At 42.3% G+C, this 26819-nt stretch overlaps 3 protein-coding genes and 1 long non-coding RNA gene across 37 annotated transcripts in view; 2 read left to right on the forward strand and 2 right to left on the reverse strand.

Moving 5' to 3' along the window:
* The window catches only part of lap (phosphatidylinositol-binding clathrin assembly protein lap), a 29548-nt gene extending 6569 nt beyond the window's left edge, over positions 1 to 22979 (reverse strand). Inside the window, exons 1-20 of one of the 32 annotated variants that reach the window (XM_076374350.1) lie at positions 14571 to 14776; positions 14361 to 14461; positions 14095 to 14245; positions 12407 to 12549; positions 11190 to 11265; positions 10651 to 10665; positions 9695 to 9797; positions 9362 to 9570; positions 9159 to 9265; positions 9025 to 9066; positions 8781 to 8875; positions 6340 to 6508; positions 5662 to 5790; positions 5446 to 5569; positions 5054 to 5140; positions 3418 to 4161; positions 2259 to 2379; positions 2058 to 2163; positions 1115 to 1177; positions 2 to 262 (exon numbers count right to left, since the gene is read on the reverse strand). In XM_076374350.1, the coding sequence (XP_076230465.1) occupies positions 11 to 262; positions 1115 to 1177; positions 2058 to 2163; positions 2259 to 2379; positions 3418 to 4161; positions 5054 to 5140; positions 5446 to 5569; positions 5662 to 5790; positions 6340 to 6508; positions 8781 to 8875; positions 9025 to 9066; positions 9159 to 9265; positions 9362 to 9570; positions 9695 to 9797; positions 10651 to 10665; positions 11190 to 11265; positions 12407 to 12549; positions 14095 to 14140 (2631 nt within the window). In that variant the 5' untranslated portion in view covers positions 14141 to 14245; positions 14361 to 14461; positions 14571 to 14776 and the 3' untranslated portion in view covers positions 2 to 10. Of the gene's footprint in view, position 1; positions 263 to 1114; positions 1178 to 2057; positions 2184 to 2258; positions 2443 to 3417; positions 4162 to 5053; positions 5141 to 5445; positions 5570 to 5661; positions 5791 to 6339; positions 6509 to 8780; positions 8876 to 9024; positions 9067 to 9158; positions 9266 to 9361; positions 9571 to 9694; positions 9798 to 10650; positions 10666 to 11189; positions 11266 to 11435; positions 11515 to 12406; positions 12550 to 12707; positions 13251 to 14094; positions 14246 to 14360; positions 14462 to 14570; positions 14777 to 15012; positions 15182 to 21772 lie in introns of those variants that run through there. The other 31 variants (XM_076374351.1, XM_076374360.1, XM_076374348.1 and 28 more) reach the window with 31 other exon arrangements.
* LOC143176910 (uncharacterized) lies at positions 257 to 2351 on the forward strand. Its single transcript, XR_013001453.1, has 3 exons — positions 257 to 417; positions 481 to 2143; positions 2217 to 2351. It is a non-coding gene; the product is annotated as an uncharacterized LOC143176910 (long non-coding RNA).
* Positions 22980 to 23184: 205 nt separating the features above from the next.
* On the forward strand, positions 23185 to 24215 carry LOC116433053 (protein KRTCAP2 homolog). Its single transcript, XM_031990745.2, has 3 exons — positions 23185 to 23370; positions 23598 to 23816; positions 23899 to 24215. The coding sequence occupies exons 1-3, from the start codon at positions 23367 to 23369 to the stop codon at positions 24072 to 24074; spliced, it is 399 nt and encodes a 132-aa protein (XP_031846605.1). The 5' UTR covers positions 23185 to 23366; the 3' UTR covers positions 24075 to 24215.
* Stoml2 (stomatin like 2) lies at positions 23966 to 26754 on the reverse strand. Of its 3 annotated transcripts, none has more exons than XM_031990743.2 (8): positions 26673 to 26754; positions 25906 to 26094; positions 25708 to 25818; positions 25422 to 25569; positions 25107 to 25355; positions 24879 to 25034; positions 24573 to 24817; positions 23966 to 24506 (listed from the first exon to the last, which is right to left on the reverse strand). In XM_031990743.2, the coding sequence occupies exons 2-8, from the start codon at positions 25978 to 25980 to the stop codon at positions 24336 to 24338; spliced, it is 1155 nt and encodes a 384-aa protein (XP_031846603.1). In that variant the 5' UTR covers positions 25981 to 26094; positions 26673 to 26754; the 3' UTR covers positions 23966 to 24335. The 3 variants fall into 3 exon arrangements, with proteins under 3 accessions (XP_031846603.1, XP_031846602.1, XP_031846604.1); XM_031990742.2 differs by lacking the exon at positions 26673 to 26754 and adding an exon at positions 26364 to 26520; XM_031990744.2 differs by lacking the exon at positions 26673 to 26754 and having other exon boundaries at positions 25708 to 25815; positions 25906 to 26089.
* Between the last annotated feature and the right edge of the window lie 65 nt (positions 26755 to 26819).

A 26819-nucleotide genomic window follows, 5' to 3' on the forward strand; every position in this document is an offset into this window, starting at 1 on the left:
CCTAAACGCTTCACAGAGCACCGAATGGGTCAAGTTGGACTGCGTTATTTTGCGGTTGCGCAGCACTTTGTGGTTGTTGCTGCTGCTGTTGCTGTTGCAGCTGCTGCTGTTGCTGTTGCAGATTAGCACCCATCATGGGATTCGCGTTGGGCATCATCATTGGCGCAGCTCCTCCTGCAACCATCATGCCACCGGGACCGCCAGGCATTGCGTTCATCATCGGCCTCATGCCCTGCATGCCCATTGGCACACCTTGCATTCCCTAGGGACACCAGAAAGCCGCCCAATCAGATCCAGCCTGTACTTCTGGAATGTTTACCGTTTCAAGCCCAATCTGTTTTCATGTATCTTCTCTGGAATTGTTTTATTCTGAGGCCTGACCATTTTTCAATCGGGACCGAATAGAGATTTTCTAAGGTAATTTATATGTGTGTTACGTGTGCGGTTATCAGTTGTCTTAAACAGATTTCTGGATAACAGTTCAAGATGGGATACTTTGTACACTGATCTCAGGTGTATGTGTCGGATGCGAATAGACAAGGATCCACTACAGCCGGAGAGTGTATATACAAGTATTTCTATTTACAAACGGAAAAGAATACAAAACTCATAGTGATATATGTGTATCACTGGTGAGACAGAGTGCTAGTCATAACGTGCAGTAGTCAAGAACACAGAGAAAGATACAGAGAGTCTAGTCGACCAGATAAACTAACTTTTCATTAAATCACGTATGCATTAAATGTACAAGAATCAATACAGAAGCAAAAACAGGGAGAAAGGGTGAGAGAGAGGGGGAAAGAGAGAGAGAGAGGAAGAGAGAGAATACCCAGATGCGACATAACAGTAAAAATTTGTATGTTACACTGTGTATGTTCAGAGAATTATTTTTGCTTTAAACACATTAATCTGATTCAGTTGCCACTCGAGCATACTCGAACAATGATGCTGGACGAGAGTTGTCTCATAGGTTTAAAAATATAACACTTCCGATTACTTCTGCTTAAAGAGAGTACAGAAATGTTTGTCTTTATATATGGAGGCTGATTAGTGGCGATACTTTATGTGTAGCAACGTGAAACAGATAGGATGTCTATTACAAAATACAACTTACCAATGCCGTAGAATGGGGAGGGAAGCCCAGGGTAGTTGGAGGAAGTTGCGTCATTCCTTGACCCTGCAACAGCCACGTAGCATGCCATATGCCATGCATGCATCGTACTAAGTGTGCCAATTAACAATCACCGTTTATACTCATATTCTAACTAGATTCTTATGACACATTTCATACTAAAAAGATAATAAATCTGTAATCTAATGCAGCACTGCTCTAATTAAACAGATTCTCACATGAAAGTGGTACAACTAAAGATCGACTGGCCATCCGATTGCATGATCGATAAGAGATCGTTCAGATGAAACGGGGTTAATCTTCAATTACCACTTCAATGTAAAAAAAAGAAAGAGAGAAAGAGATAGAGAGAAAGAGAGAAAGCAAAAAGTACGTACGTCAAAAGTGATTTATCTATGTGGAAGCTTAACGAGCGATGAAGCAAGCGTGATAACGCTAAATCGTGTACTCATTCATGATTGACCTAAGGTCAAGGAAATACAATTCCCCGTGAACTTTCTTTTCTCTGTCATTGAACTTGCTCTCCCCGATTATCTACTATGTACAACTGTATCTGTTGTTTTCTGTTTAGTCTGTCCGTACCGCAGAAACGAAAATAGAACGGACGAGAAATGGTTATCGCGGAGCGGTGCGGAGACACTGACAGAATTACTCGTAATAAACAGTGATTCGATAATAAGTAAGAGGCGCATGCTGATAAAGATTCAATGTCAAACCATAAGGAACAGATAACACGTTATCGACTCTTATCGGAGAAGAATAAAGAGTTTGAAGGGTGAACAACGTGAGGATTGCGGTGCAATATTGTCCTAAGAGGAGATATATATAGCTCGGTAATGATCTTAAGAACACTGTGTGTGTGCCGACGTGGGAACTCCAAAATACTGAGAAAATGATGGATCGAGGCACGTCGTGATCCACTCACCATTGGACGGTAACCGGCGCCTGTCGTGGCTGCCATTGGTTGCGGTGTCCATCCAGCCGGGCCACCCGTTTTCGCAGCATTCTTAGGCGAGTTCCATTGCATCCCTCTAAAAAAATATTAAATCATCTTAGCGAGTAATGTTGAATTTTTGATCAGTAGACGATAAGCCTGCGGCGCGTCGCTCTAAACATTCTGACTTACTTGACTTGCTGCTGCGCGCTCTTGTTGATGGTCAGATTCTGTGCAAGGCTGGCCAGACTACTGTCCAGATCCCCGGTGAGGACTTTGCCAGTGGCCGCCACGTTCGGCTGCTGCCCTGCTGCTGAAATATGATTATCTCCAGCTACAGTGGTAGGCATCAGGACCGAGGTCAAACCGTCAAAACCTAAGCAACATCTACATCAGCCAAAGCCCCGGAAAAGCAGAACCGAAAATGGCGGAGCACGGTTACAGAAAATAACAATGTGAGACTCTGTAACTCAACAAAAGCATGGATCTTAACGGACAGGGACTACCGCGCTAAGTGAAATGTCAAACGGTGCCGTACAGTCTACAAACTGAAAATACAAATGATCCCAACCATCGAGTCGACAAACTTTTCTGGGATTCTACGAGAAATAGAGAGAGATAGAGAGAGATAGAGAGATAGAGAGAGCTTCTTTAATCTTTGTATAGGTCAGGTCTAAGATGCCATGCTTTCTTCCACAAGAAATAAAGTCGTAAAATAAACATGTTCTCGTTTACTATGATGTGTACACGATGTCAGATTATAAACAAATATCGTCGACTAATGAGATGAGAGGTTCAAGCGTAGCAGTACATAATTCCACGAGCACAGAACAAGGCAAGAATCACTAATGCTGCACTTCTCGGGGTACGTACTTCATTCCTATGAGAACTACAAGCTTCCCGACACAACGAACCGATGTTCGTCTCTTCTACAAACGATGACGAAACTACCGCGGCAACAATAATTTCGAAGCAGTCCTCAAACACAACGAAGCACACCGTGTTAAAGACACACCTAACTATCTAGTATCCCATACCAGGACTCGACAGGTCTACGTTCCAAACACAAATAGTAGTAAAACAGGGGCTAACTCTCTCAACACCTGGGCCAAACGATTATCCGGAAGGTACTATTATTTATAAACAAAAAACATATGGTACAAAAACGTATCGAGAAGAGAGTACGTAGCCGGCGATCCGTGGAATATTATTGATTCTCTTAAGGCATGCACGGAAGATACAAAAAGAGAGAAAGTAGAAAGAGAGAGAGAGAGAGAGAGAGAGAGAGAGAGAGAGAGAGAGAGAGAGAGAAAAAGAGAGAGAGGAACCATCTATACATATATCCCATCACCTGAGATCGACTGTTTTGTCGGGGAACCGTATCCAGCCGGAACTTGGCTCGCAATACCGTAGCCGATCATGGATCCACCAGGCATAACAGGCTGCCCGGTGGCTGGCACGTTACCGGGCATATCAAACATGCTGAAACCCTGCTGCGTAGGTTGCTGTGCCGGTTGAGTGGCGGTTGGAATTTGTTGAGCGACGGGTGCCGATCGCGACGGAGACCCGCCCAGTGCCATACGTATGCTATCGTTTAGATCATCGAACGCGCTCTTGCTGGGAGCAGCGGCGGCGGCTAGGCCGGCGCCAGGTTGCCCGGCGCCGGGTTTGCCGGTCGCCGCTCCGTGGATCGTCGGCGAGGAGGGCCTAGGCGTGCCGTTTCCGGCTGTCGCGGGAGGCGGCGGTCTGGGAGGCGGCGTGGCAGTGGACTTGCCAGAAGCAAGGGCCGCTGAGGACGGTGTCTCGCCGGCAACGTCCCCAGCGGCGCCCTCCGCGGCTCGGAGCACTGCTGAGTCGCTCCCAAAGAGATCTGCCTGGCCGCCAGCACTGAACAGGTCTCCGGTCTGCAACTGTTGCTGGCCGTCACCACCTATCACCGTATTGCTAGTAATATCCGGCGCGGCACCCTGCTGCTCAAACAGACCGAAAGAGGCGGCAGCAGCAGCAGCGTTCTGCTGCGTCGGCTGAGGACCGAGGGAGGGGAAGTCGGACATGAATGGATTCGGTACGGATCCGGACGTTCCTGGGGCACCAGCTTGCGCAAAAATCAAGGTGTGCATTGATTAGCTTCGGGCATTCGCACGCCCGAGATCGGTTAGTCTTGCGCTGAGGTTAGTATGTTCGCTTCGACGAGGACGACAGTGAGTTTATCGTTAGCGTGCACGCTTCCCGTGGAATGATACCGTTAGGATGATGATGATGACGATGATGATGATGATGGTGTTGGTGATGGTGATGATGATAGGGACGATGGCACGTGGGTGATGAGGATAAGACACATCGCTGTTCTTCGAGTGAAACGCTGCAACATTATGCGCGCGGTTACTAGATTGACGCTAGGTTTGATTTGTCGCGGAATTTGCTTTATTCCTCCTAGAGAAGTTGATGTTCGTTCGCTTGGATCTAGGTAATCGGAGATTTAAGAATAGTTAAGCGTGTCGCTCTTATCGATAGAGTATTGTATCTTGCGAACAACGATGTCTCTTACTGCACTGCAGACGTGACTCGACACACGCTTGAAACGGACTGGACTCATACCACGAAGCACATTTACTGTTACAATCTGACAATAAAGTGTCTATGAGAAGTATTTGGAAACTATAAGAATGCTGTTCTTGTGTTTCGCTATGTAACAAATGTCTCTGCTGGATATATCGTTCCCGCAGATGTTTGTATAAATGAGGATCAACTTGCACAGGCATCGTCTCACCTATGAATCTAGGCAATTTAGAGTAAGATGCAAATGGTACAATAAAAAAGTATTAAGCGGTAGAACTGTTTGCAGTAAAAGAGATTGGGAACGGGAATATGTATATATATATAGAGAGAGATATATATGTACAATGTGAACGAGGACAAAGAGAGAAACGGTGCAGAATAAAATTTGTCTTGTAATCGAGAGGGGAACGAACGAATTTGACACTTACCAGATTGAGCGTCTTGATTACCGAACACGGAGGAGAAGCTGTTATCTGTAACAAAGTTATTATTTGCCGGTGGTACTGCCGGAAACCCTACAAACCAAAAAATAAAAGATACTGATGAAACAACATAAAAGAACAGTCCAACGGTTTGAGAAAAATGCACGGTGGGCTTGAACATTTGTTCACGGGACACTATTCGCTTCGACGTTCGCAAGTCGAGTTTCAAGATTAAAAGGTTAAGGATCGGAACTGCTTTACATAACCTGATTCAATCGTCGTTTCAAAAGCGTGTGAACAAACGCCACTGACACACCACCACGAGAGATCAATAATAATGCTTCCAATAGAGAAATAAAAAGGTAACGAAATAAACAAAAAGGGAAACTTGTATTTACCGTTACCATTAGTCATCCACATGTTGTTCTGCGGCTGCGCAGCTTGAGCTGGTGCGGTCTGAGCTCCGCCGAACATGTCTGCGAACGGATTTCCTGCTAACTGGAGCAAATCGTCCGATGCTTTCTGTGGCTCAAAGCAATAAAATCAATTCCCGATCGCTCGCGCATGGAAACGTTATTCTAGGAGAACAGCATATAGAGTGTAGACGGCTCTACCTGAGCTTCGTTGGTCGCCGTCGCTGCTGGTGCACCGAACAGGTCTACGATGGGTTGATCAGCATTGTTCGTTGGCGAACTGAGGAATGGGTTTGTGCTGGGCCCGGTTGACGGGGACTGCACCTTCGCCTGGAATGTAATATAACCCATAAAACACACTGGCATGGAACTATCGAGCATGGTGTCTAACTCGGTGGTTCATAATATCATTATGAATAAATAACAACAACAATGTATCCATTGAAAATTGAAATTGTCGACTGTTTCCTATGACCGTATCACTATTTCTACTGTAAATGTATCTGTTTGTTTCTCAATAAATAAATGATCCCGCGATACACGTGATTTCCTGGACAAAAAGAAAACAAAAACACACTATTCTCAAACCCAAGAAGGTGCTGATCAGCGGAAAGGTTGACACATTGAATGCCGTAGACAAATTGCTATAGTTCACTCGATTGAAACGTTTCTATATTACAAATAATGCCACCTAATACGCTGACATTCAGCTAGATCACCGTGCAATTATAATAACATATTTTTCCATTCTGTGTGTTTCGCTTGATAAAATCGTGCGGTATTCAGCGTGTTAAAGATCACCGATCTAACTGAAAACCGTCTCTATTCTGATGCAGGAAAGAAAACGCTACTGCCAGGGGGTTCACGGTTCTAGGATACCTTGTACTGATTCATGGCAGCCTCCTCTTCGGCCAGAGCCTGCTGCCTCAGGGCTTCGTCGATGTGTCCGTTCCCGGTGTGGTCGAGGCGGTTATTACTGGCTGCTGTTCCAAACGCAGTACTGGTGGAAGACAGGGCGGACACTCCCGACTTTACATTCGTTCTATTGCTGCTTGGATAATGATAGGAGGCCGGGCAGGAAGAACGGCGGGAGGAGATCGGACGTGTCGTCTCGGAGACGGGAGAGCCGTGGATTTCACAGAGGAACGGCGGGAAGAGAAGCCATTTTCAACGTAGACGACGAGTGTGGCCGAGAGAGAAGGAGCGAAAAGGAACGTTGATCATTGAAAACAAAGGAGAAGACAAACAAAAAAACAAAGAAACGGTGTAATATGTATAAAGATACAACGATGTGTAAAAAAGTTCAACTAGTCAGTGCTCCCATACACGCCCACAGACACACGTTTACACAGACAAACAGGACACGCATGCTGCTTTTATATGCGGCGGGCCTCCTCCCCTTTCCCTTGTACGGACACCTTTTTTTTACTAGACCGTATTTAGCTGGCTACTTTTTCTGTCTCTTTGTTTTAACCTGTGAACCGGGCGATCTGAACATCTCCGCGGACTTAATGAACAATGAATGACCAACGATCCGAAGTGGATTCAATTTTTTCCCCAAGAGATTTTCGATATTACCAAGGGACAATGTATTGGAATTATTATAATAATTCGATTGTTATTATTATTATTACTATAAGGTTGAACGAAGAATGTTTTTAAACGGATAAAGAGAAAAATAACAATGACGAGTAACACAGCGCGGTACGCTGTTGAACACAACGCGACGTGAACCCGTTCTACCCCGGTTAACAAGTTAAATAGAAGCACATAAGCGATTACTTTGAACTCGTTCCACCTAATAACAATGTGAGTTACAATGAACGAACGAAACAACAACAAAAAAAAAAGACGCTCCTTCCTTTGTCTTTGCTATTTCTACGGTGTACACCCTCCTCTCTTTCATACGCACAGTTACACACAACGCTCACGCATACGTATACAGTATTTATATACAGATTTACTTGTGTGCAATAAAATATCGAATTCCTAGCTTCTAGCTTCTGATCGGTAGAACGACAAGTATTGGATCAAGAAAGAAAATTGTGCAATAATCGAACAACACTTTGGCTTGTAAGTGACAAACGAGAGTCAGTTGCAACAAAATTTTCATTGTAAAAGTGAAGATTCAGAGAAAGAGAAAGAGAGAGAGAGAGAGAGAGAAAGAGAGAGACAGAGTGAGAGAGGCTATCGTAATACACACAGAAGAGACAGTTTAAACTGCGAACACGTTTCCTCGACGTCGAGCGAATTTACAATAATTTCGGGAACGTGTCGCGGAAAAGAAAATTTCATTGGAAACTTTCGATCGATTCAGTTTTATTCCAAGATTGCGTTGCACCTTCGTAACGTACTGTTGGAAACTGTACAGAACTAAGAACCAAAGAAAACGGAAACGTTGGACACGTGCTGTAGTCAACGTAAGAGTACCGAAAATATATTTTGCACGCGAAACTGAAAAACCATATTAGCAAGCTAAGTAAAGATTTAGCGAAAGAACACACGTCGTCACTGCTCAAAAGGTTAATATAAAATTGCGTTATGGAAAAAATAAATATATACATATATAATTTTGAAAACATAGTACCTTCTAAGTTAATTCACCTGTGTCTCCTGTAATATCATTTTCCATGAGTGTTAAGAAGTAAATATAATCTATACGAATCGCGTAGTTTCTATGTGTACGTAGCTTTCACTGAACAAGTAGCACGCAACTTTTGAGCAGCAGCAGCATGTATAGCGCGCAGCTTAAACAAGAAAACGAAACTGAAATATGCTTGGCCAATTTCTAGAAATGAAAAAGCAAAGGCAACGCCAAACGAGGGCTTTAAAAATTGCAACTATCGTAGACCGCAACACAAACGAACAACGAATAAAGAAAAAAGAATGAGAAAGAAACGTTATGTTTGAAACGTAAAAGCGCATTTTTTTCCAAGCAATAAAAAACAAATGACCACATTACCTTTCACCCTACAACTGACAAAACATTTTGCGAGGAGAATAGAATGATTATCGGTCGGATGATAAATGGGATTTGTATTTTCGTGTTTATAGAATTTGTAGAAAACGGTAAACGTGGGAGAAAGTCTGTTGGGATTTATCAAAATGCCTATTCTTTGTTGATTCAATGCAACTGTGCTTTTTTTCTCTTTTCTTTTCAATCGGTATATACTGTTGGTTTTTCACATTACACCTTTTACTTTGATAAAAACGAATACGTTCAGATATCGCAAAATATTCTTCAAAGTTAGTATACTTTTACTCATACTCTGAACGTTAACATAAACTCGAGTCGTATAGAAAAATTGTAAACGACATACCTTGCCGATTGTGTGGGTGTGTTGGCAGCCGAGCCCTTTTTCCCTTCTAAAGAGGCAAGATGTTGCTCCAACGCGTCCAGTAAACTACTCGGGGCCTAAAAAATATCTATTTTCAATATGTCGAGTGGAAGAACTACTTGATTAAACAGAATGAAATTAATCTGATCCCCGGTAAATGTCGAATCGAGTGGCCTAGCCCCTCTCCGACAAGAGGTTACTTACATCGCATAAAGTATTTTATTACCTTTGTTAGATCAGGTATTTCCCCTTTATCGATGCCGACATTCTGCGAAACAAATACGAATCAATTCGACGATAAATTACCAGCGTGCACACGCTTAGTATATTCGAAACCAAAGGTTCCACACACAGCCTTACCTCTGCGACCTTCAAAAATTCGCCGACCCGATCCATTCTTATCAGAAATTTCTTATATAAATCTAGAGCTTCGCGGCATTGCTTTTTATTCATATCAAAATACTTTTCTGAAATCCGAGGAACCAAATGATGAGTCAAAACCCGATCAAACGAGGCTTGGTCGAGTAACAATAGAAAGAAGGAAAGCGACAAAACTGTTTTACCTAACAGGTTAATAATGCCGTCGTTGTAGCAGGCGAACAGTCGGATCAAATCCCGAAAGAGTTGCGTGAAAGCCATATTTATAACGCTATTCGTCAGATCATTCGCCGAGCAATCGAACTCCAAAAGCGCGTCCAGTTGGGCCTGTAATACCGGCAGGGTCTTCAACAGTTTCTCAGCATTCATTGTGCGCAGAGCGCCCACATCATTCCTAGAACGGAAACACTGAGATTAATGTCTGGTCCAACCGAGAAAGTTGAATTAATAAACGATAATATCTTTTCTTTCTTTCTTTCTTTCTTAAAGAGAAGTTGTGTGTGTGTGTGTTTCCTTACCCCCTCTTCATTTTACAGAAGTCGAATGCCACAGTTCTATAGGAAAGAGCCTTCTCGTTGAGGTATCTGGCGTATCGCCTGATATACGGTGACATATCATAGCCTGATGAACAAGAGACGCGTTCATTCATTAAAGGTCAATACTACAGTGAAGGGAAACCTTTCTAAGAAGACATTTACACAAGAATTTCATTATCGGGTTGGATCAAAGAGGAATCACCAAGCGTGATTCACACTTGTTCCACAGTGAGTTCTCGACACGTTAATGGGACTGATAATCGTGTGAAAATTTGTTAATGTACAGAAAAGAAATTTGAATGACCAGAGTGAAGCACCTCTGTGCGCCTTTAGAGGATATTCCGATGGAATGTCTACAGGTTAGTCTAGAACTACTGAACAGACAAATTTCACCGGATCATCAATCTCAATGACAACACGATTTATTCTAAAGTGGTTGCACAGAGGAAACCGAGAGGAATTGGTGCAGGTGCGAACGTCTGCGTGCGACCGTTTCACAGGTGGAAGCGTGATGAGGGCATTATTGAAACTATCGATCCTAGCACGCTTTCAGTCCCTGAAACATGAGAGTGCGTCACACGAACGGTGAATTGATTAATCTCGGTGTCCTCTGTCGATGGAGGAGAAAGAAAAAAAGAAAAAAAAAGTTACAATATCAATTGAATCAGATGCATGGAGATCTCAGAAGAACTGTGCTGGCCTCTAAAACACCTTTGCCAACTGATTCGATAGAGCATACGTACAATTGTATCCATAACATTTTCTATGAGATGCGTCAAAACACCATTTCCAAATGATAGATCAAGTACCAAAGTTCTTCTGTATCTCCATGATCTGTGAACTTATTGTTAGACGCATGGTTAGTGCACCGTAGGGTCAGTTACATAGCCACAATACAGTGTGGATTCGATTATGAACGATTAAATGAGTAAACTCACCAATGCGTGCTCCTGCTGTTGCCAAATACAGAGAGAAAATTAGTTCCAGGTTAGTAAATCATAGACAAAGGCCAGATACAGATAACTGCAGAACGCTAATAAGTTAACCAGGAAGAGTTCATTACCAAGTTTCTTATTCAGAGATGGGAGGAGGTGTGTTATCAGAGATCGGAGGAGAATATCTAAGATTTAAAGTATCGTAACACCCTTGATTCAATGTTATTGACACAATTCCCAGTGACTGTGCTGGTGTGCGTGCAAACTTCCAATAACTTTACAACTATACGCAGCCTTGAGAATATAGTGAACAGTCCAATGCAAGAGAAAGCGAAGACTAATTTTCCATGCTACTTACAATTAGAGTGGTTCAATTAATATACCGTTCAACGAGTCAAATGGGAATCACCGACAAATCCGATTAACTTAACAGGGAGACTACTAAGGGCGAAGGAGGAGGGGGAGGGGAGGGCAAAACTTTCAATTGAACCACCCGATAGAAGCTAACGCAAAGTGTATCCCCTCAAATACGTTCAAGTTACCTTGCACGCCGCTCTTATCAAGAAAATTACTGAGCTGAAACGTGCTGTTGCTGGACGCCAGGTACTGTGTAAACCTCTGCAACATAGACAGGTCAATGCGCCGTTAATATACGAGTACCACTGTCGAATTGGCTTATAGTTAACGACTCTAGAAGTGCTCGAAACGTGACGCTCGTGATCGTAGCTCGAATTCTCCTGCGAATTAATTAACAATGTCCCCGTGTGTACAATAATGTTGTAACGTGCCCCGAACTGAATTGCGAATCGCGAATGCTGGACTTCGATCCCGGGCATGTTCGTGCAAGGGCGACGACACTTCCCCTCTTCAACTCATTATTGAACCTGAAATGAGTTAGATGACCTCTGAACCGATGTAAATAATACCTTCAACGAATTTCGCCGATGCTCGGGACCGTGAATGAATACAAGTGAAAAAGAAAAACAGAATCCCATACAATGGGGAACGTTTCACCGGTCAGCATTATTATTATTATTAGGGACCCGTTACATTATAAACAACCGGCTGAAAATCTATTCTTTCACTACTATTCCAAGTTACTCCACTATCAATATACAACCAACACGTTAATATAAAATATTGTATCCAATATCAAATGCTTTAGCGTAAAATTCAAAGATTTAAGAAAATGAGGATATTCAACTGGTTTATACCATTTTCAAAATTCGCTTGATTCCCTTTAAATTATTCATAGTTTATTATTATATTATTATATTATTTGTATCGCAAATGGTGCCGCGAACAAGTGTTATCGCATTTTATTAGCCGGTAAAACACTGAATATTACTTTACAAAAATAACACTCGGACACACGGTTCGTTATGAACATTGAAATCAAACTGTGGTAACATTGTTTCGCGACACCCTATTAGTATATAATTTCCATTGAATCGATTACATATTACAATGAATTGAACACGCGATGGCTGCCTGGTTCTTTCAGGTAGCAAAGTGATTCGAGCATAACAGAGACGACTGGAATATCGGTATAATGAAAAGCCAATTAAACGTAGCAAGACCAAGTACACCATCGCCGCGGTATTTCTTTTCAATTGATTATTCCTTGCCGTCCTACACGAAAGAGAGGTTTTCGTCCGGTCTAACTTGAAGAAGAGACCTGCTCTCTCCCCGTCCGGCTCTCGAGCACTTCTAAAGAGTCCCATTCTGCAATGCAGATAGTCTCAATGGCGATTTTTACCTCGTTCCCATAACAGAGCATATGGTGCACCGTGATTAGAGCCTTGAAAACTACCGTCCAATTTGTGTTCTGCGACCGTTCGATTAAAAGGTTCGCCAGCTGCGGTATCGATACGTTCGGTTCGTTCGTGCAGTGAATTAAATCTGAAACGAGAAATGAAACGTTTCCGTTATTGCTGTTCTGTTATTACTTATTGTTTTCATTAGGGGTCAATGGGCATTAGTCGAAGTGGCCGTGTCGTTTGAGCCAATCCGAGTTGATTCCGTTGGAATAATAAATGGAAACTTGAAGGAAAGCTTACGTTATCCCTGATAATACCCTGATCACGGTTCCCTTGTAATTCCCGGATACCAGTGAACAGAGATTAGAGGACAAGAATGTTTCATTCCAATTTAACGACCTTTCCTCGAATATCGACAATAACGATTTCTATTTTTCAGCGAGTCAACTGGCATTTTGTGCGATAAATAATAAAATTCAAATAAGAACAATCTGTTTTCCAAACGTATAAAACTTGATTACTTTTCAACCATCTATTAACACGTCTGACTGCCATGGCGTCACGACGACCGGAACTTCCAAATTCCTCTGAAATAATTCCAATGAAAGAACCGATGTCGATGAAAATATTTAGCAAGACGAGTAACCAGATGATAATCAGTCATTGTTACAAAGGAGAAATTGTCGTTACAATGATTAAAACGCTCGAGATCCTCGTAAACGCGTCAATAAAAAGTCACTCTCGTTATCCACCTCAGAGCCTATTCCCGATAAAACCGAACAATTCGCATCTGGTGCAACCTCTGCCGCGACTGAACGAAACCATTCAGCCCATCTCTTTCCCCTTCCCCTTCGCGCTCCCCCCACACCTAACGCCGAATCGCCTCCGGCTTCTCCGTGGTCAGGGAAAATCCTGAAGACCGCTAATCGAAAGAGCAAACCATTATCCGTGGAATGCGAATAGCTCGGAGACCAACGATAAAAAGAATGACACATGGAATATCAGTTCCTTATCACGGCAGATAAAGCTTTCGAACGAACAGGCGTGAACAGCCGCGTTCAACCGAGTTTTCGCGCGTTCGCAAACAGTCGAGGAGAAGCTCGAACAGTGTTACTGATTTGCGTGGAAGCATTAGAAACTTCTCAAAGTCTAGAACCGAATACCGTGAGGCCACGGTTTCCAACCTGGGAGACGCGACAATTTTTCATGGAAACTTCATGTTCATACCATATCTAGAAATAAATAAACTTCATATCGTAACGATACAAATCCAGTGAAGTAACGTTAATTTTGTAATAAAGTTAATATTATTTAAAACGTGTCTATATTATTGTACCTATTAACCCTTTGCGGATGAAGATTGTTGAAAGTATACAGAACCTTTTGCAAATTCTGCTGAATTAAACACCGAATGCTTAAATCATGATGAATAAGGAAACTGTGTACTGATTTCTTGCTGTTCCAACAGTTAAATCATTCGTTCAAAACTGGGTATTCCAAACATGGAAGTTTCATCTCAGCAAAATGACATTCGTCTGCAAAGGGTTGACAACTGTGTCGACAATACTCGACTATAGACTTTCAAACTACTGGCATTCAGCTAGGAGATCCGAAATGACGTAGACCACGTCATCGGCCTCGAATATGTTAACACCAGGTTCACTGAACACATCAATTTCACGCATACCGAATGTCACAAGCATTCCCTGGCAAACGTTCACCTCGATTTTCATCGACTGAACATCACTTTTCCTAGCTACAGCGCTAAATGATCCAGAAACCTAGCGCTAAATAATCCTCGTCCTGTATCGCGTCGCATCCGTCATTTACATTTCAATCTGAAAAATCGAAACGGCATTCAGTTCAAATCTAAATGAAACACTCCCCTATCATCGACAGTTTAATGGTAAATACAGATTCCTTTCCCCGGTAAACAAATAATTCTCTACGAACCAGTTCCACTTCAAACATAATCCCGACGCATCATCGGACAGATTAAAATTAATTACAAGAAGCGTCCTGTATCGTGTCGCATCCATCATTCACATTTTATTCTGAAAAATTGAAACGGCATTCAGTCCAAATGAAAATGAAACACTCTATCATCGACAGTTCAGTAAATACAGATTCCTTTCCCCGGTAAACAAATAATTCTCTACGAACCAGTTCCGCAAATGCCCGACGAGTCTTGGGACAGGTTAAAATTGGCGACGCGTACGTGGAAAAGCGTGCAACGAAGGGCTAAATATCGCCAAGTGGTTTTGCAACCGGCCTCTAAAAATACCCAGACGGCCCGTCCGGCCGCCACGTGTCGCCATGTTTACAAAAACCCCGTGAAATCGCGGCCGCTTCCTGTTCCTGTTATCGCGAGCAATCCTCGCCGCGATTCGTCGTCCGCGCAGGCACAGCCTGACAGCAAAAAACCCGAGAAAGATAAAACAGCGGCGGACAGGCGGCCGTGTTTATTTGTCGGGGAAGAAAGTGCATCGCGTGCGTACACAACGGTGCCAAAATACCGGTGAGCGGCACGCGCTCGACCTTGTAGCGCTTCCTCTAATAACGCGGCTCTCCGCGGGGAGAGGGGCCGCGGCTGGCGGCGTCCTACCTAACTCATTCACCGTGGCCAGTCCGAGCGGCGATCCGCGGAAATCTTTCGGCTTCTTCGTCGGCCCCGGCACTGAACGCGCTGCGCAGTACCGTCGCCTATTTTTCTTTGCCGAGGGACAATCGATAGGAACGCAGTGTTCGAAGGAACAGCTGACTTTAGCTCGATCCGATCGGTAACGTACCGACCCCTTTCTTGGTTGTCCCTTGACACTAGAACTATGTAGCGGTTGACAGTAAAACTACCGAGCACTTCAATTGACTTTTGAAAATTTTGTTCAGACTGTAATTGATTTACAATTCAATTTGCACAGTGCTAAATGAATTTCTTTAATTTCTCAGAGAAACATTTGTTACCTTTCTAATAATTGCGAAAAGAAGAGATCAGGTCATTTGACGAAGGGTTAACGCGAAGGGTTAGCCCCTTGGCGTACTATTTACTTCCGTTACTAAGCTCGTGTAATATTTTACTATCGACAATTTGTAATACAAGAAAATTTTCCATTCTACTTCAGGTGAAAATTTCATTTCAAGATAATGCATTGATAATAGCAAAACAGTTTGCCTTGATCCGTGGGTAACGAACAACATTGATTAAATTAGTTTACAAATCTTCATCGCGAGCCTTACTCGTCATTGTACGGGAAGGGGTTAATCAGATTTGATCGGGGGTCACCGGTGACCCCCGCGGAATTCAAACGTGTCGAGGATAACATTGAAATCAAACCGGCGAGTCACACTCGGTTTCCAATGATCTAGCGCGGCATTATCGTCTTACCAAAACACATTATCGGTGACGCCCCCGGTCAGGCTGGCTACTCTGGAGGAACATCTCGGCATACACACCCCTTCAGCTCTCAGATAATAGCTGATAACAGTCGCGCCCGCCCGCCCGCCCGCCCGCTCCGCTCGCTCGCGTCGCGTGTTCGTCCCGTAAGTTTCCTTTTATTTATTCCTTGAACGCACACATTATCCTACGGCACAATGTTATCGCGTCGCGCGGCGTTTATAAACACGTTGTTAATTACCGTCATCCTTATCGTTTAATTATTTATAACGCCGACGATGAAAACAAAGGGGATCAAACGAGCCACACGAGTCACAATCGATCCGACCGGCCACACAGCAACCATGGAAAATTCGTTTTCATAGAGGATACGGCCGGGACGGGGAGTGTGGGTGGTTCACGGTCACCGAGTTGACGACACTCGTTCTATCCCTTCCCATCCCTTTGTCCACAATTTTGCTAATCTACTTTCTCTCTCTCTCTCTCTCTCTCTCTCTCTCTCTCTCTCTCTCTCTCTCTCTCTCTCTCTCTCTCTCTCTCTCTCTCTCTCTCTCTCTCTCTCTCTCTCTCTCTCTCTCTCTCTCTCTCTCTCTCTCTCTCTCTCTCTCTCTCTCTCTCTCTCTCTCTCTCTCTCTCTCTCTCTCTCTCTCTCTCTCTCTCTCTCTCTCTCTCTCTCTCTCTCTCTCTCTCTCTCTCTCTCTCTCTCTCTCTCTCTCTCTCTCTCTCTCTCTCTCTCTCTCTCTCTCTCTCTCTCTCTCTCTCTCTCTCTCTTCTTCCGGTTCCTGGATCTATACTAGATCGCATAGCACGCTTCAACTCCATGGATCTTGACGAGACGCAGTATGCCAACCACGATGGACAATATCTATTGAAGGTTTTGCGCATTCCAAAGAATCTTCGTTAACCCTTAGCACTCTACACAGTTTTCTGATCTATCAGCAACTACTACCGATTTTGATAGTAGTCCTACTGAAAATTAACCATGTTACATCTTAGACCTTTAACCCTTTGCACTCCGTAGGGTCTCAGTCGCCAATTGATTTGACAGCAAAGTTATAGAGTTTGACATTTAATATGAAACTTTGTACAATGCGTCGACGTGTGAAATATTAAAATAAAACAGCCTCTCTCTTTAATTTATATACGATTTCTCGTTAAGTCTACTCAATTCAAACTTTGTATATTTGGAAGATCTAATAATCTTAAGGTATTCTTAAAATTCATTGTATTCTTAAAATTCATTGAAATATTTCATATTAGAACTGGTGCAATATTATGCTACAAAGTTCAAAGGGTTAAGTTGTCAGATACGTCTGTCGTCTTGCCTCGCTTGGAATTCGCACATTTCACTTTGCAATGCTTATTACCGAAGAATATTCTATAAAATAAACGTATCCCATATTCCACTATACACAGTATTGCATCAGTGGATCGCATAAAATCCGTCGAGAGGAAAATTTCTTTGAAACTTTTACCCCGAGATCGCGATCACCGGTGGGAGACGTAATTCCCGGTAAATGGGTTAACTTTCGTCCAAGAAACCGGGGGGAGCAGCTTTTTCTAATCCAGTGGCATAATCTAACGCACCGTATCCGGTCGGTCGGCGATTAAGATAATTACCGCTACACGGCCACACGAAAAATATGGGAGTCGTGGAACCGCGACTACCGACGGAGTCGAATAATGATGGGACACGAAATGGAACAGTCGTGAGAAGATCTATCGGCTCCGTCTACCGTGCATTGTGGAGAGATCCGCGGCAGAAAAAAAAATCCTATCGGAACCCTATGCAACGGCCCGACGTTAATTACACCCGGTGAATAAAACTACACGGATCTGGGAATAGGAGAATGGCTGGTTAATTGCAGCTACTTTCGACGGCGATCGGTGTTTACGTATTGAACGCACTCGCGGTATTACGTAAATAATGCCGCTCGATAATGAATGAATTCATAAACGAGTCGTTGAACGTCGGGACGTTCCCTCGATCGCGATCTTCTGCGGTTTAAGATCACGATCTTCGACTGTGCGAATCGTACGGTGGAATTGTGGGTCATTCGTTGGCCCAATAGATCAACTGCGCAAAATAAGACACGGGGAAATGGACACAGTATACCGATTTCTCGAATGTTCCTTTAACCCATTCGAGAACGATTGCATTCCGTGTGTGTAAAATAATAATAATGAGCATTTATCGGTTATTCTGAGTAGTCGTCGAGATAAGACTTTTTTTTAATTAATAGTATCTGTAAAGAAAATTTCGCTGCCGGGGACCGTGTTCAAGAAAAATCGTCGTCCCGAATGGGTTAACCGGTTGCTGTGATTTAACAAGTCTGACTGGCGATGAGAATTTTCGACTAAATAGAAATGTCACAAATCAAACGAGATAGGACGTGTATTTTATTTTATTGTCGGAGGTTAGATTTAAGTCGACGCACCTGTGAAATGTATGAAACAGTGCATCCTTAATAATATTGCACCAGGTATGATATTAAATATTCCAACGGCTCAAAGAAACTACCTTAAGATTATTCGATTTTCCACGCATCCAAATTTTGTACTAACAAGGAAAATAAAATATCGAAGGCATGTTACAGCATTTTTCATTTTCACCAGAGTTACCATAAAAACTAGTCGCAGTTGCTGATAAATTACAAAACCGTCTGGAGTGCTAAGGGTTAACCCTTTGAACTCTGCAGGCTGCAATATTGCACCAGGAATAATATGAAATATTTGACGGAATTTTAAGAAAGCTATCCTAAAATTATTCGATTTTCTACACATCCAAATGTTGGTGGTCCTCGTCGGTCGATAAAGAAGGGTTATGAAACAAATGATCCACAGGCGCAGTGACGTAAAAGAACATGTGTGAATCGAATAAAAATATGTTTAATCGATCGAATCGGATGAATTCTCGATGAAACTGAGATTTATGGGACCTGCGATGAATTTCGTAGGTGAATTCTGCGAGCAGCTAGGAAACGGAATCCCGAGAGAAAGAACACGAGGAAACGAAACGACGGTAGGATCGCGAGGTCATCGTCTGAGAATCAAGTGTACGGCCGATCGATACGCGGACGGAATCTCGGCTCGTTCGGAGAGCAAGGGGAGCGTTCGAGGATGACGGAGGTATCATCGACGGGAATTCATTTCACTATCTAAATTAGCAGACCGGAAGAAAGACTGCGAGTTCCGTTTCGCTGAAAACGAAACGCGCTCTCCTCGCCTACTGGCGAAACATGCGTGCACACGTGCGAAATATTCGGCACGCAGTCTACGGAAGGAATATTCCGTGACTGTAAATAATTGTATCGGGTTTCTTAATAAATCCGGAAAAGTGTATCGTGAAATATTCAAAAGTATAAGAAATATTCTGTGAGTATAAATAAATTACGATTTCTTGATAAATCGAGAAAGTATATCGAGAGATATTAAAAACTATAAGAAATATTCCGTGAGTGTAAATAAATTACGATTTCTCAATAAATCGAGACAGCGTACCAATAAATAATTATCAATATCGAAAGAAAGAAATGATTTTCCTTAAAGTCCATTTCGAATTTGAAATGCAAGGTGGTGAATAGTCGAGCTGTATTAATCGTCGAACAGATATCGATAGTTCTGTCAACAATCGAACGAATAATTCGATGTATCATCGATATTAATTAGACACCTATCGTTTCGAAGAGTATCGAAGATTCCTGTTCAGTAGCCCAACTTGAATCAGTAACTCTAAATACGCGTATCGATCCGACCCTAAACCATTCGGTTCCACGGATATGGACTTCTGAATTGAAACGAATCCAAGTTGCAACCACCTACAAACCTTAATGCAACCATGCGACAGTGAAATCGATAATCACGAGGAACTCGTGCGGTTTCTTAGCCAACTAAATACGATTCTATCCGGGTTAGTTATGTCGATAATCGAAATTTTAATCGGTACCTAAAATCGATTAACAAACGGGATGCCTCGAGATCTCGAGAGAACAATCTTCGGAATCGATACTAATCGAGAAACTATTTATCAGAGATTACTAATCGATAAACAAAATACGCGAGACACCGTTGCATCGACGTACAAAAAATTTATTTCAAAAATGTTCCAAATCCTTTCGATCGTCGAAAATCCTATTTCCTTCTAAGTTACACGCAACGCTAGTCATAAATTCTCATTTGTCACGACTAGATTTTTTTTTTTAATATTTCCTTGCATAATAGAAAAATGTTCCTCGAGCGATTTAAACGCAGACTTCGATGTTCCGAAATTCACCGGGAATTAGTGGGTCCATTTTCAAAATTAACGGCGCACGTATAGCAGGGAGCAAATTGTTCCCCGTCACGTTCGAAATACAATAGAAATCAGGGTCTATAATAACAGTAAGCATGGTAGTAACCGGAACAAGTGTACGATAACCGTGACGAGCACCGACACACGATGACTTCCAAAGCGGATTCATTTGCCTACGGCTTTCGAATAAACAGTTTTTTTTCCTCCCGGGGAATGTACGTTACGCGAACGAGCGAATTCCAATTTGAACGTCGATGTTTGCGAATCGATTACCTCGCACTTTGTACGTGCGATGTGTGTATCGTTGGCAGGCAACTCGGCGCGGCCACGAAAACGCGGCGAGACTACTTTCGCGAGAGGCATCTGTTATCAGTAAGATTCCCGGCGAGCAACAACTTTCACCGTTACTTAACTAACGATTCCTAATTAATCCCGGGGATCGACAAAAAGATACTAACGTTCACAAATTTATGTGGGGCCGGGTGACGTAACCTCTCGGCAATAACGTAACCCGAAGTACCCAACGTGGTCTGCCGTAATTACGCTCGACGCGGCTAATAAATAAAAACGACAAACAGAAAGAAAAGAAAATAAAGAGAGAGAGAGCGAGAGAGAGGGGGAGAGAGAGAGAGAGAGAGGAGGGGGGGGGGGGGGGGAGAGAAAAGAAAGAAACAATTCTTATCGTTTCTCAAGTTATCTATACAAACACAATCAACGTCAACGTACGCGCGTCAATGTAATGTTAATGACGGACGCATAACGTGACGACAGGTGCTTTGCGAGCAGCGTGGAATCGATACGAACACACGTCTCACGTGCGATTCCGCTCGCGTTCGACTAAAAATTCAATCGACTTTCTCATCCTCGTCTTCGTTCGAGATTTCCTCGTCCGACGGTTCGTCGGCGGAACAACGAACCGACGACGCACGTCAATTTTCCTCGTATCGGGAAACGACGGTCGAGAGTCTCGATATCGATCGGTAACCGATCTTCCTTTAAATTCAAAGAAACTGATTCTTCTCGCGGGGAACGCGTTCAAAAGTATTTCCGAAAATACTGCCAACCATATCTTCTATCAACATACGTAGCTGCCACACGTACCGCAAAAGTACCAGCAAAATATGGCAAAATGGGTTAAAATGTCCGGTGGACGGTCGAACGTCCCCGACCAGGTTGATAACACGAAAAACACGATTAACCGTCAAACGAGCGACTTTCCTCCGCGTTACGCCTCGAAATGGAAAGTAACCTGTGAACGAAGCACGAGGGGCGGGAGGACCGTATGAAAGGTGATTCCCAAGCATCGGACGTGACTAATACAGTAACGTCAACGGCTCCTCGCGAAGTTCGTGCACTTTGGGGAATAGTCGACGCTGAGTCAGGAAACACGCTTGTCAAACGTTTCTACGGCGAACTCTAGGATGCCTAACCAAATACACATATATATATATATATATATCGTTTAACGAATAAAACCTGAATCCGAATATCCCTAAGAGGTCCGTAGAACCAGTCCCATCTAAAATCTTCAAAATGAATTCAAGACACGGTGTCGTACATCCGTGTACATCGCACACTCTCACCCCGCAGAGAAATGCGCGCGGGCGCGCACATCTTCGCACACACATTTGATCGAGCCAAGATCAATGGTTAGGGGATAGGGGAGAAACAGGTTGTACTCACAGTCGAGATGTTTCTTCTTAGGGCCTATCATCTCCTCGGTGGTAGCTTTGCAGACGGACTTCGCTAGGCCCTGCCCGGCGATGCTGTGCCTGGCTGCCAGCAGCCTGTCGTTTATCGTCTGTCCCGCCATACTGTCGTCGGGGCCACCGCTGTCACGCTCGGTCTTCTATCCAAGCTCTCACACCGCTCGATCCGACGACCGGAGAAGCGTGATCGCTCCGAGGGGCTGTCCTCCGGGTTCGACGACAGCGTTGAACAACGTGTCTCACACACACAACGGTAGACGGACAGGAGAGGGACGGACACCACGGGCGCGCACACCACCGACCGTAACTGGCGAAACGCGAGCGCGACGAGCAATGTGGAGAGAGGAAAAAAAATACGTGTCGCCGGTCCCAATCCGGTTCCCTCTGATAGATCGGTTTTGTAATAACCGGTGGCTGCCCTCGAAATCGCGTTTCGAGAGAACCTCGTTCTCTCTCCCCTACTTCTTTTTTTTCTCTCCCTCTGTGTGTGTGTGCGGTGTGTGTCTCTCTTCCTTTCTTTCTTTCTCTCTCACTCACTCTCTCTCTCTCTCGCTCGTTCGAGAACGCGCGCGTTAACAGCTCAGCTGGGCGGACAGCTCTCGACTCTCACCGCGAACGACAGACGGTTCGCACGACCAACCAATATGGCGACCCGGACCTCCTACTCCCTCGCCGGACCGAACACTCCTGACAGCCAATCCTGGTTCTCTGTCCGTGAACACGGCCTACTGGCTTTGACGTCATACCGCGCTAGTCAAATCAGCATTCGCGAATATTACTTTCAAAGATATTCCTCGAAGATTCTTCGAGATTTTTTCCCGACCGGTTAGTTTCTTTTAACGTCGGATCGTTGTTTCCTTCGTAATTTTTTTCAATTATTCGGTTTCCCTTTTCCGTCGAACGGCGAACGTTGATTTCTTCGAGGAGCGGAGTTTCACGAATTTTTAATTAACAGAGTAACGAATGGTCTTGCGAGGATTGCGAATTTCGAGAAAGAGAGAGGAGAATGAGAGTTTACGCTGAAAATATCGATCGAAGAGGGTGTCACCGTGCCTAGGTTTAAATCGATAATGGTGCCCTAATTTCTGCGCATGTATATTCCACGATGGTTACTCCATCTAGCGTACCACTTTACCAATGATCGAACACGCGACGGAATGGAATTTCGTGTTTTAATTCGCGTATTTCCTGCAACTGAATTGTCCGTTGGAAACATCCCAATTTCAAGGATTGGGACTCGTTCTTTTCGAATGTTCTTCGATTCGCGAATTTAGTAATTAATTTGTAACTAGCTTCGTGCCAGCCAATCAATGCATCCGAGAAATTAAGGAACATTTACATTTGTACAAGTGGCACGAACAATGTTCACGAAAACGAAACTCCGATGGTTTTTGAGAACCGATTTCTAATGTTCATGCGAATGACAGTTGCGTTCCGTAAAACCGTCAGAGTTTCGCCCCTATAGGAGTCCTATATTTCTAGTGACACGATACAAGTTTTGTCTACGTGATACCGATTTCTGTCCATGGTAGAAAAAGCGACAGCGATTAAGTAGTTTTTCTGTCAAAATGTGTATGTGCAAATATTCCTTTTCAAAACCATTTATCTCAACGAACTATGAAAATAAGAAATATTATCAAATGATTAAAAGATAAATGGGAAAATAACATTTTCTTGTTCGTAAGACATGTAACCACATGCAATATAGTCATACGGATGTTTGAACTTTAAAACACTTTTCAATGAAAAGTGTCAAGACTGAACCTAACAAAAGGATTTTATTTTCTGTAATTTTTCAGCCGTTAGCAGTGGAGTATCGTTCGCTCTGTCGTCGATCCTGACGGTCCTTGTATTCTCCGGAATGCAAATTTACAAATCTTTGCTAGCATCATCGCAAATGTATACCATATTAGGAGGATACATTGGATCATTACTGTTCATATGTGTATTAACTGCTATAGGGAACTTAGAGACTACAATATTTGGAAAATCTTTCCAACAGAAATTATTCCCAGAAGGTACGATCATTGCTACATATTGTTTTCACATTTACCAGTATACATGGACCAATTGGATAATAAAATTTCTTTCATTTCACAGTTATGTTTGCACTAATTGTTAGTTTAATCGCATCAGGACTGGTGCATCGTGTTGCAATTACAACCTGTTTCTTATTTTCCATGGTTGCTCTTTATTACATAAACCGAATCTCCCAAGAGACATATTCCGTGCCAGTACCTGTACCGGTAGCAGTGCACACAAAGAAAAGAAAATAGGGAAAATTATTAACTTAATGCAACTTTTCTACCATACCATCACGCTCAAATAAGTCGGAAGAAATGAGTTTTGATACTGTCTCAAATTATCAACTATTACATGTAGTTCAATTACTTCGTTAATAAAGATTTTTGATCATTCTCCTCCATGTGACTAAATGAATACACTTGTTCCTTTTCTATCAGTATGCTTGTATCATGATAATTTTAGACAAGTAAGAAAAGTTAAATATATTTATGTATATACCATGTAGAAATACATTATAACATTTTAGGATTTTGTTTCCTACTGTCTATGTGTTTTTCAGCTTCTTCCTTATCACTAAAATACTCGAATGCTTCGTCTGAATCAGTGACATTTAGTTGAGTGTTACCAGTTGGTTTCATATGATCATAAGGTTGGGACATAACTTGTTTATAAATCGTCATTGCCTGCAATTATTATGAATTTTTATTATAAAATAATTTCTAAGGAAGAATCTATACCTTATTACTTACTTGTGTTACCATGGAAGACACATCAGATACATTACTAGGTAATATTAAAGTATTGTTATGTTTTGCCAGTTTATTAAATGCTTTAACATACTGTTCAGCTATGCCAAGCGCAGCCGCATTCTTTGCGTCTGATAAAGTAAGAGCGCTTGCCACAAGTTTCAAGCTCTTTGCACGTGCTTCTGCCACAGTTACTAGAGCTTTTGCTGCACCGTCTGCTTTGTTTATTTCTTCCTGTTTCGTAGCCTCTATAAAATGCAAATTATATAAGTTGACTGTATACTAACGCATAAAAACGGCAATGTTTACCCGATGCTAAAATTTGTGCCAAGCGTTTTCCTTCTGCAATATTTATATCTGCCTCTCTTTGACCCTCTGACTCCAGAATTGCAGCTCGCTTCTTACGTTCTGCTTCTACTTGCATTTGCATTGCTTCTTGTACTCTTTTCGGTAATCTTATATCACCTAATAGAAAAAATGGTAAAACATTACAACTTTATTTGAGAGAAATAAAAATATTATTATTTTTTAGCTCACGTATTTCATATCGAAGACAAGTAATGCCCCACACATTGCTTGCTTTATTGATGCTATCAACAATACAAACATTAAGACCTTCTCTCTCCATAAACACCTTGTCCAATGAAATTTTACCCAACTCAGACCTCATTGTAGTTTGAGCTAACTGAATTATAGCAAACTCTGGGTCCTCAACACCATAAGATGCTAAATATGGATCAACTATTCTTAAATATAATACTCCATCGATATCTAATGTAACATTGTCTACAAACAAGAATTATAAAATTAATTTGCGATGTTCATTTTGAACATATAGTCCACAACATATACCTGAAGTCACTGCGGACTGTTGTGGAATTTCTATAGCTATTTCTTTGAGACATTGAACATACTTCACTTGATCAATTATTGGTATGAGTAGATTTAAACCTGGCTCCAAGATTTTATGAAACCTTCCCATTCTTTCGATGACCCATGCCTAAAACATGATTACGTATCTTAGAACATTGTTTGAGTGAACTTGTGGCATAAAACTCTTCTAAAAACTGCATACATTGAATTTTCTAATAGAAAAGCAATTTAACTCGATGCAATATTGTTTATAAAAGTAACGAACCTCTTGTTGCGGGACGAACATTATACCAATGTTCATAGGTCCAGAGGACTTATGTCTGACACATGAAGTAGTTGTTTGAGGAATAATATGCTCGAAAAGCGGAGACTGCTGCTGTATGGATGAAATGTTTACAAAATTACAAACATACGCATAATACGATAGATCACGGTTCATCGTATTTTAAAACGAATCGCTTACCTTGAAGGCTCCGATATTACGAGCTAACAATTTAAATCTGTTGTTCATTATGCATTTATATTGTCTTGATAACATTACACTGCAGGCGTGAGATTCTTTTGACGGGCAGAATAGGTTATGTTACATCAGTCCGTTTGAACCACAGTGAAAGACACGTTTTTTCATCTAAAGTATTCCTACCCTATATCCCTAGGGACATAATCATTTGCGCACTATATTTTGTACAACCCAAACAACACTACGTAGATTGCAGTAACTGCGCTCGATTCAAAATTATAATAGATGTTTAAGTAACTCTCCAATGCATCTTACGCATATTTTAAGTCGAAACAAAGAAACGTCGTCGAAAGGCAATGACAGTTTACAAGTAACCACGCGACAGAATAATTAATAATTGATAAAAATACACGATAAACAAGCATTAAATACAGAATTCAAATATAGTATAAAATTGCTACCTGGCGCATTTTCAAAATAACAAAATTCCAAAATTTCTCGAATACGAATTCCATCGAACCGGTTAGACACATTTATTCCCGCTGACCGTTTCAGATCACCCAATTACGAATGCAAATACGCCAGAGAATAATTTAAAGTCGATTTCCTCGAGCACGGAGGCTTACGTAAACAAATTTCCTTGTTTATTCCAATTTGACAATTCCGTGAGTACATTCGATCCCCTATTTATCAAAGTATCGTTAAATTGGTTCATCCCCCGATGGAAATAACGATTTGAATATTTCAAAAGATATTCGATAAATATTTACAGTTGCATTATTAAATTCTATAAGACAGGTTACATCACTGCATCGCACCGTCGACGTACCGTGGCAACGCGGTGTCAACGTAGCGCAGCGCGCGTCCATTAAATATAATTTAGGAAACGGGATTAAGGAACATAATAAAAATGCATA

Source organism: Nomia melanderi, chromosome 2, assembly GCF_051020985.1.
Source record: "Nomia melanderi isolate GNS246 chromosome 2, iyNomMela1, whole genome shotgun sequence".
Lineage (NCBI taxonomy): Eukaryota > Metazoa > Arthropoda > Insecta > Hymenoptera > Halictidae > Nomia > Nomia melanderi.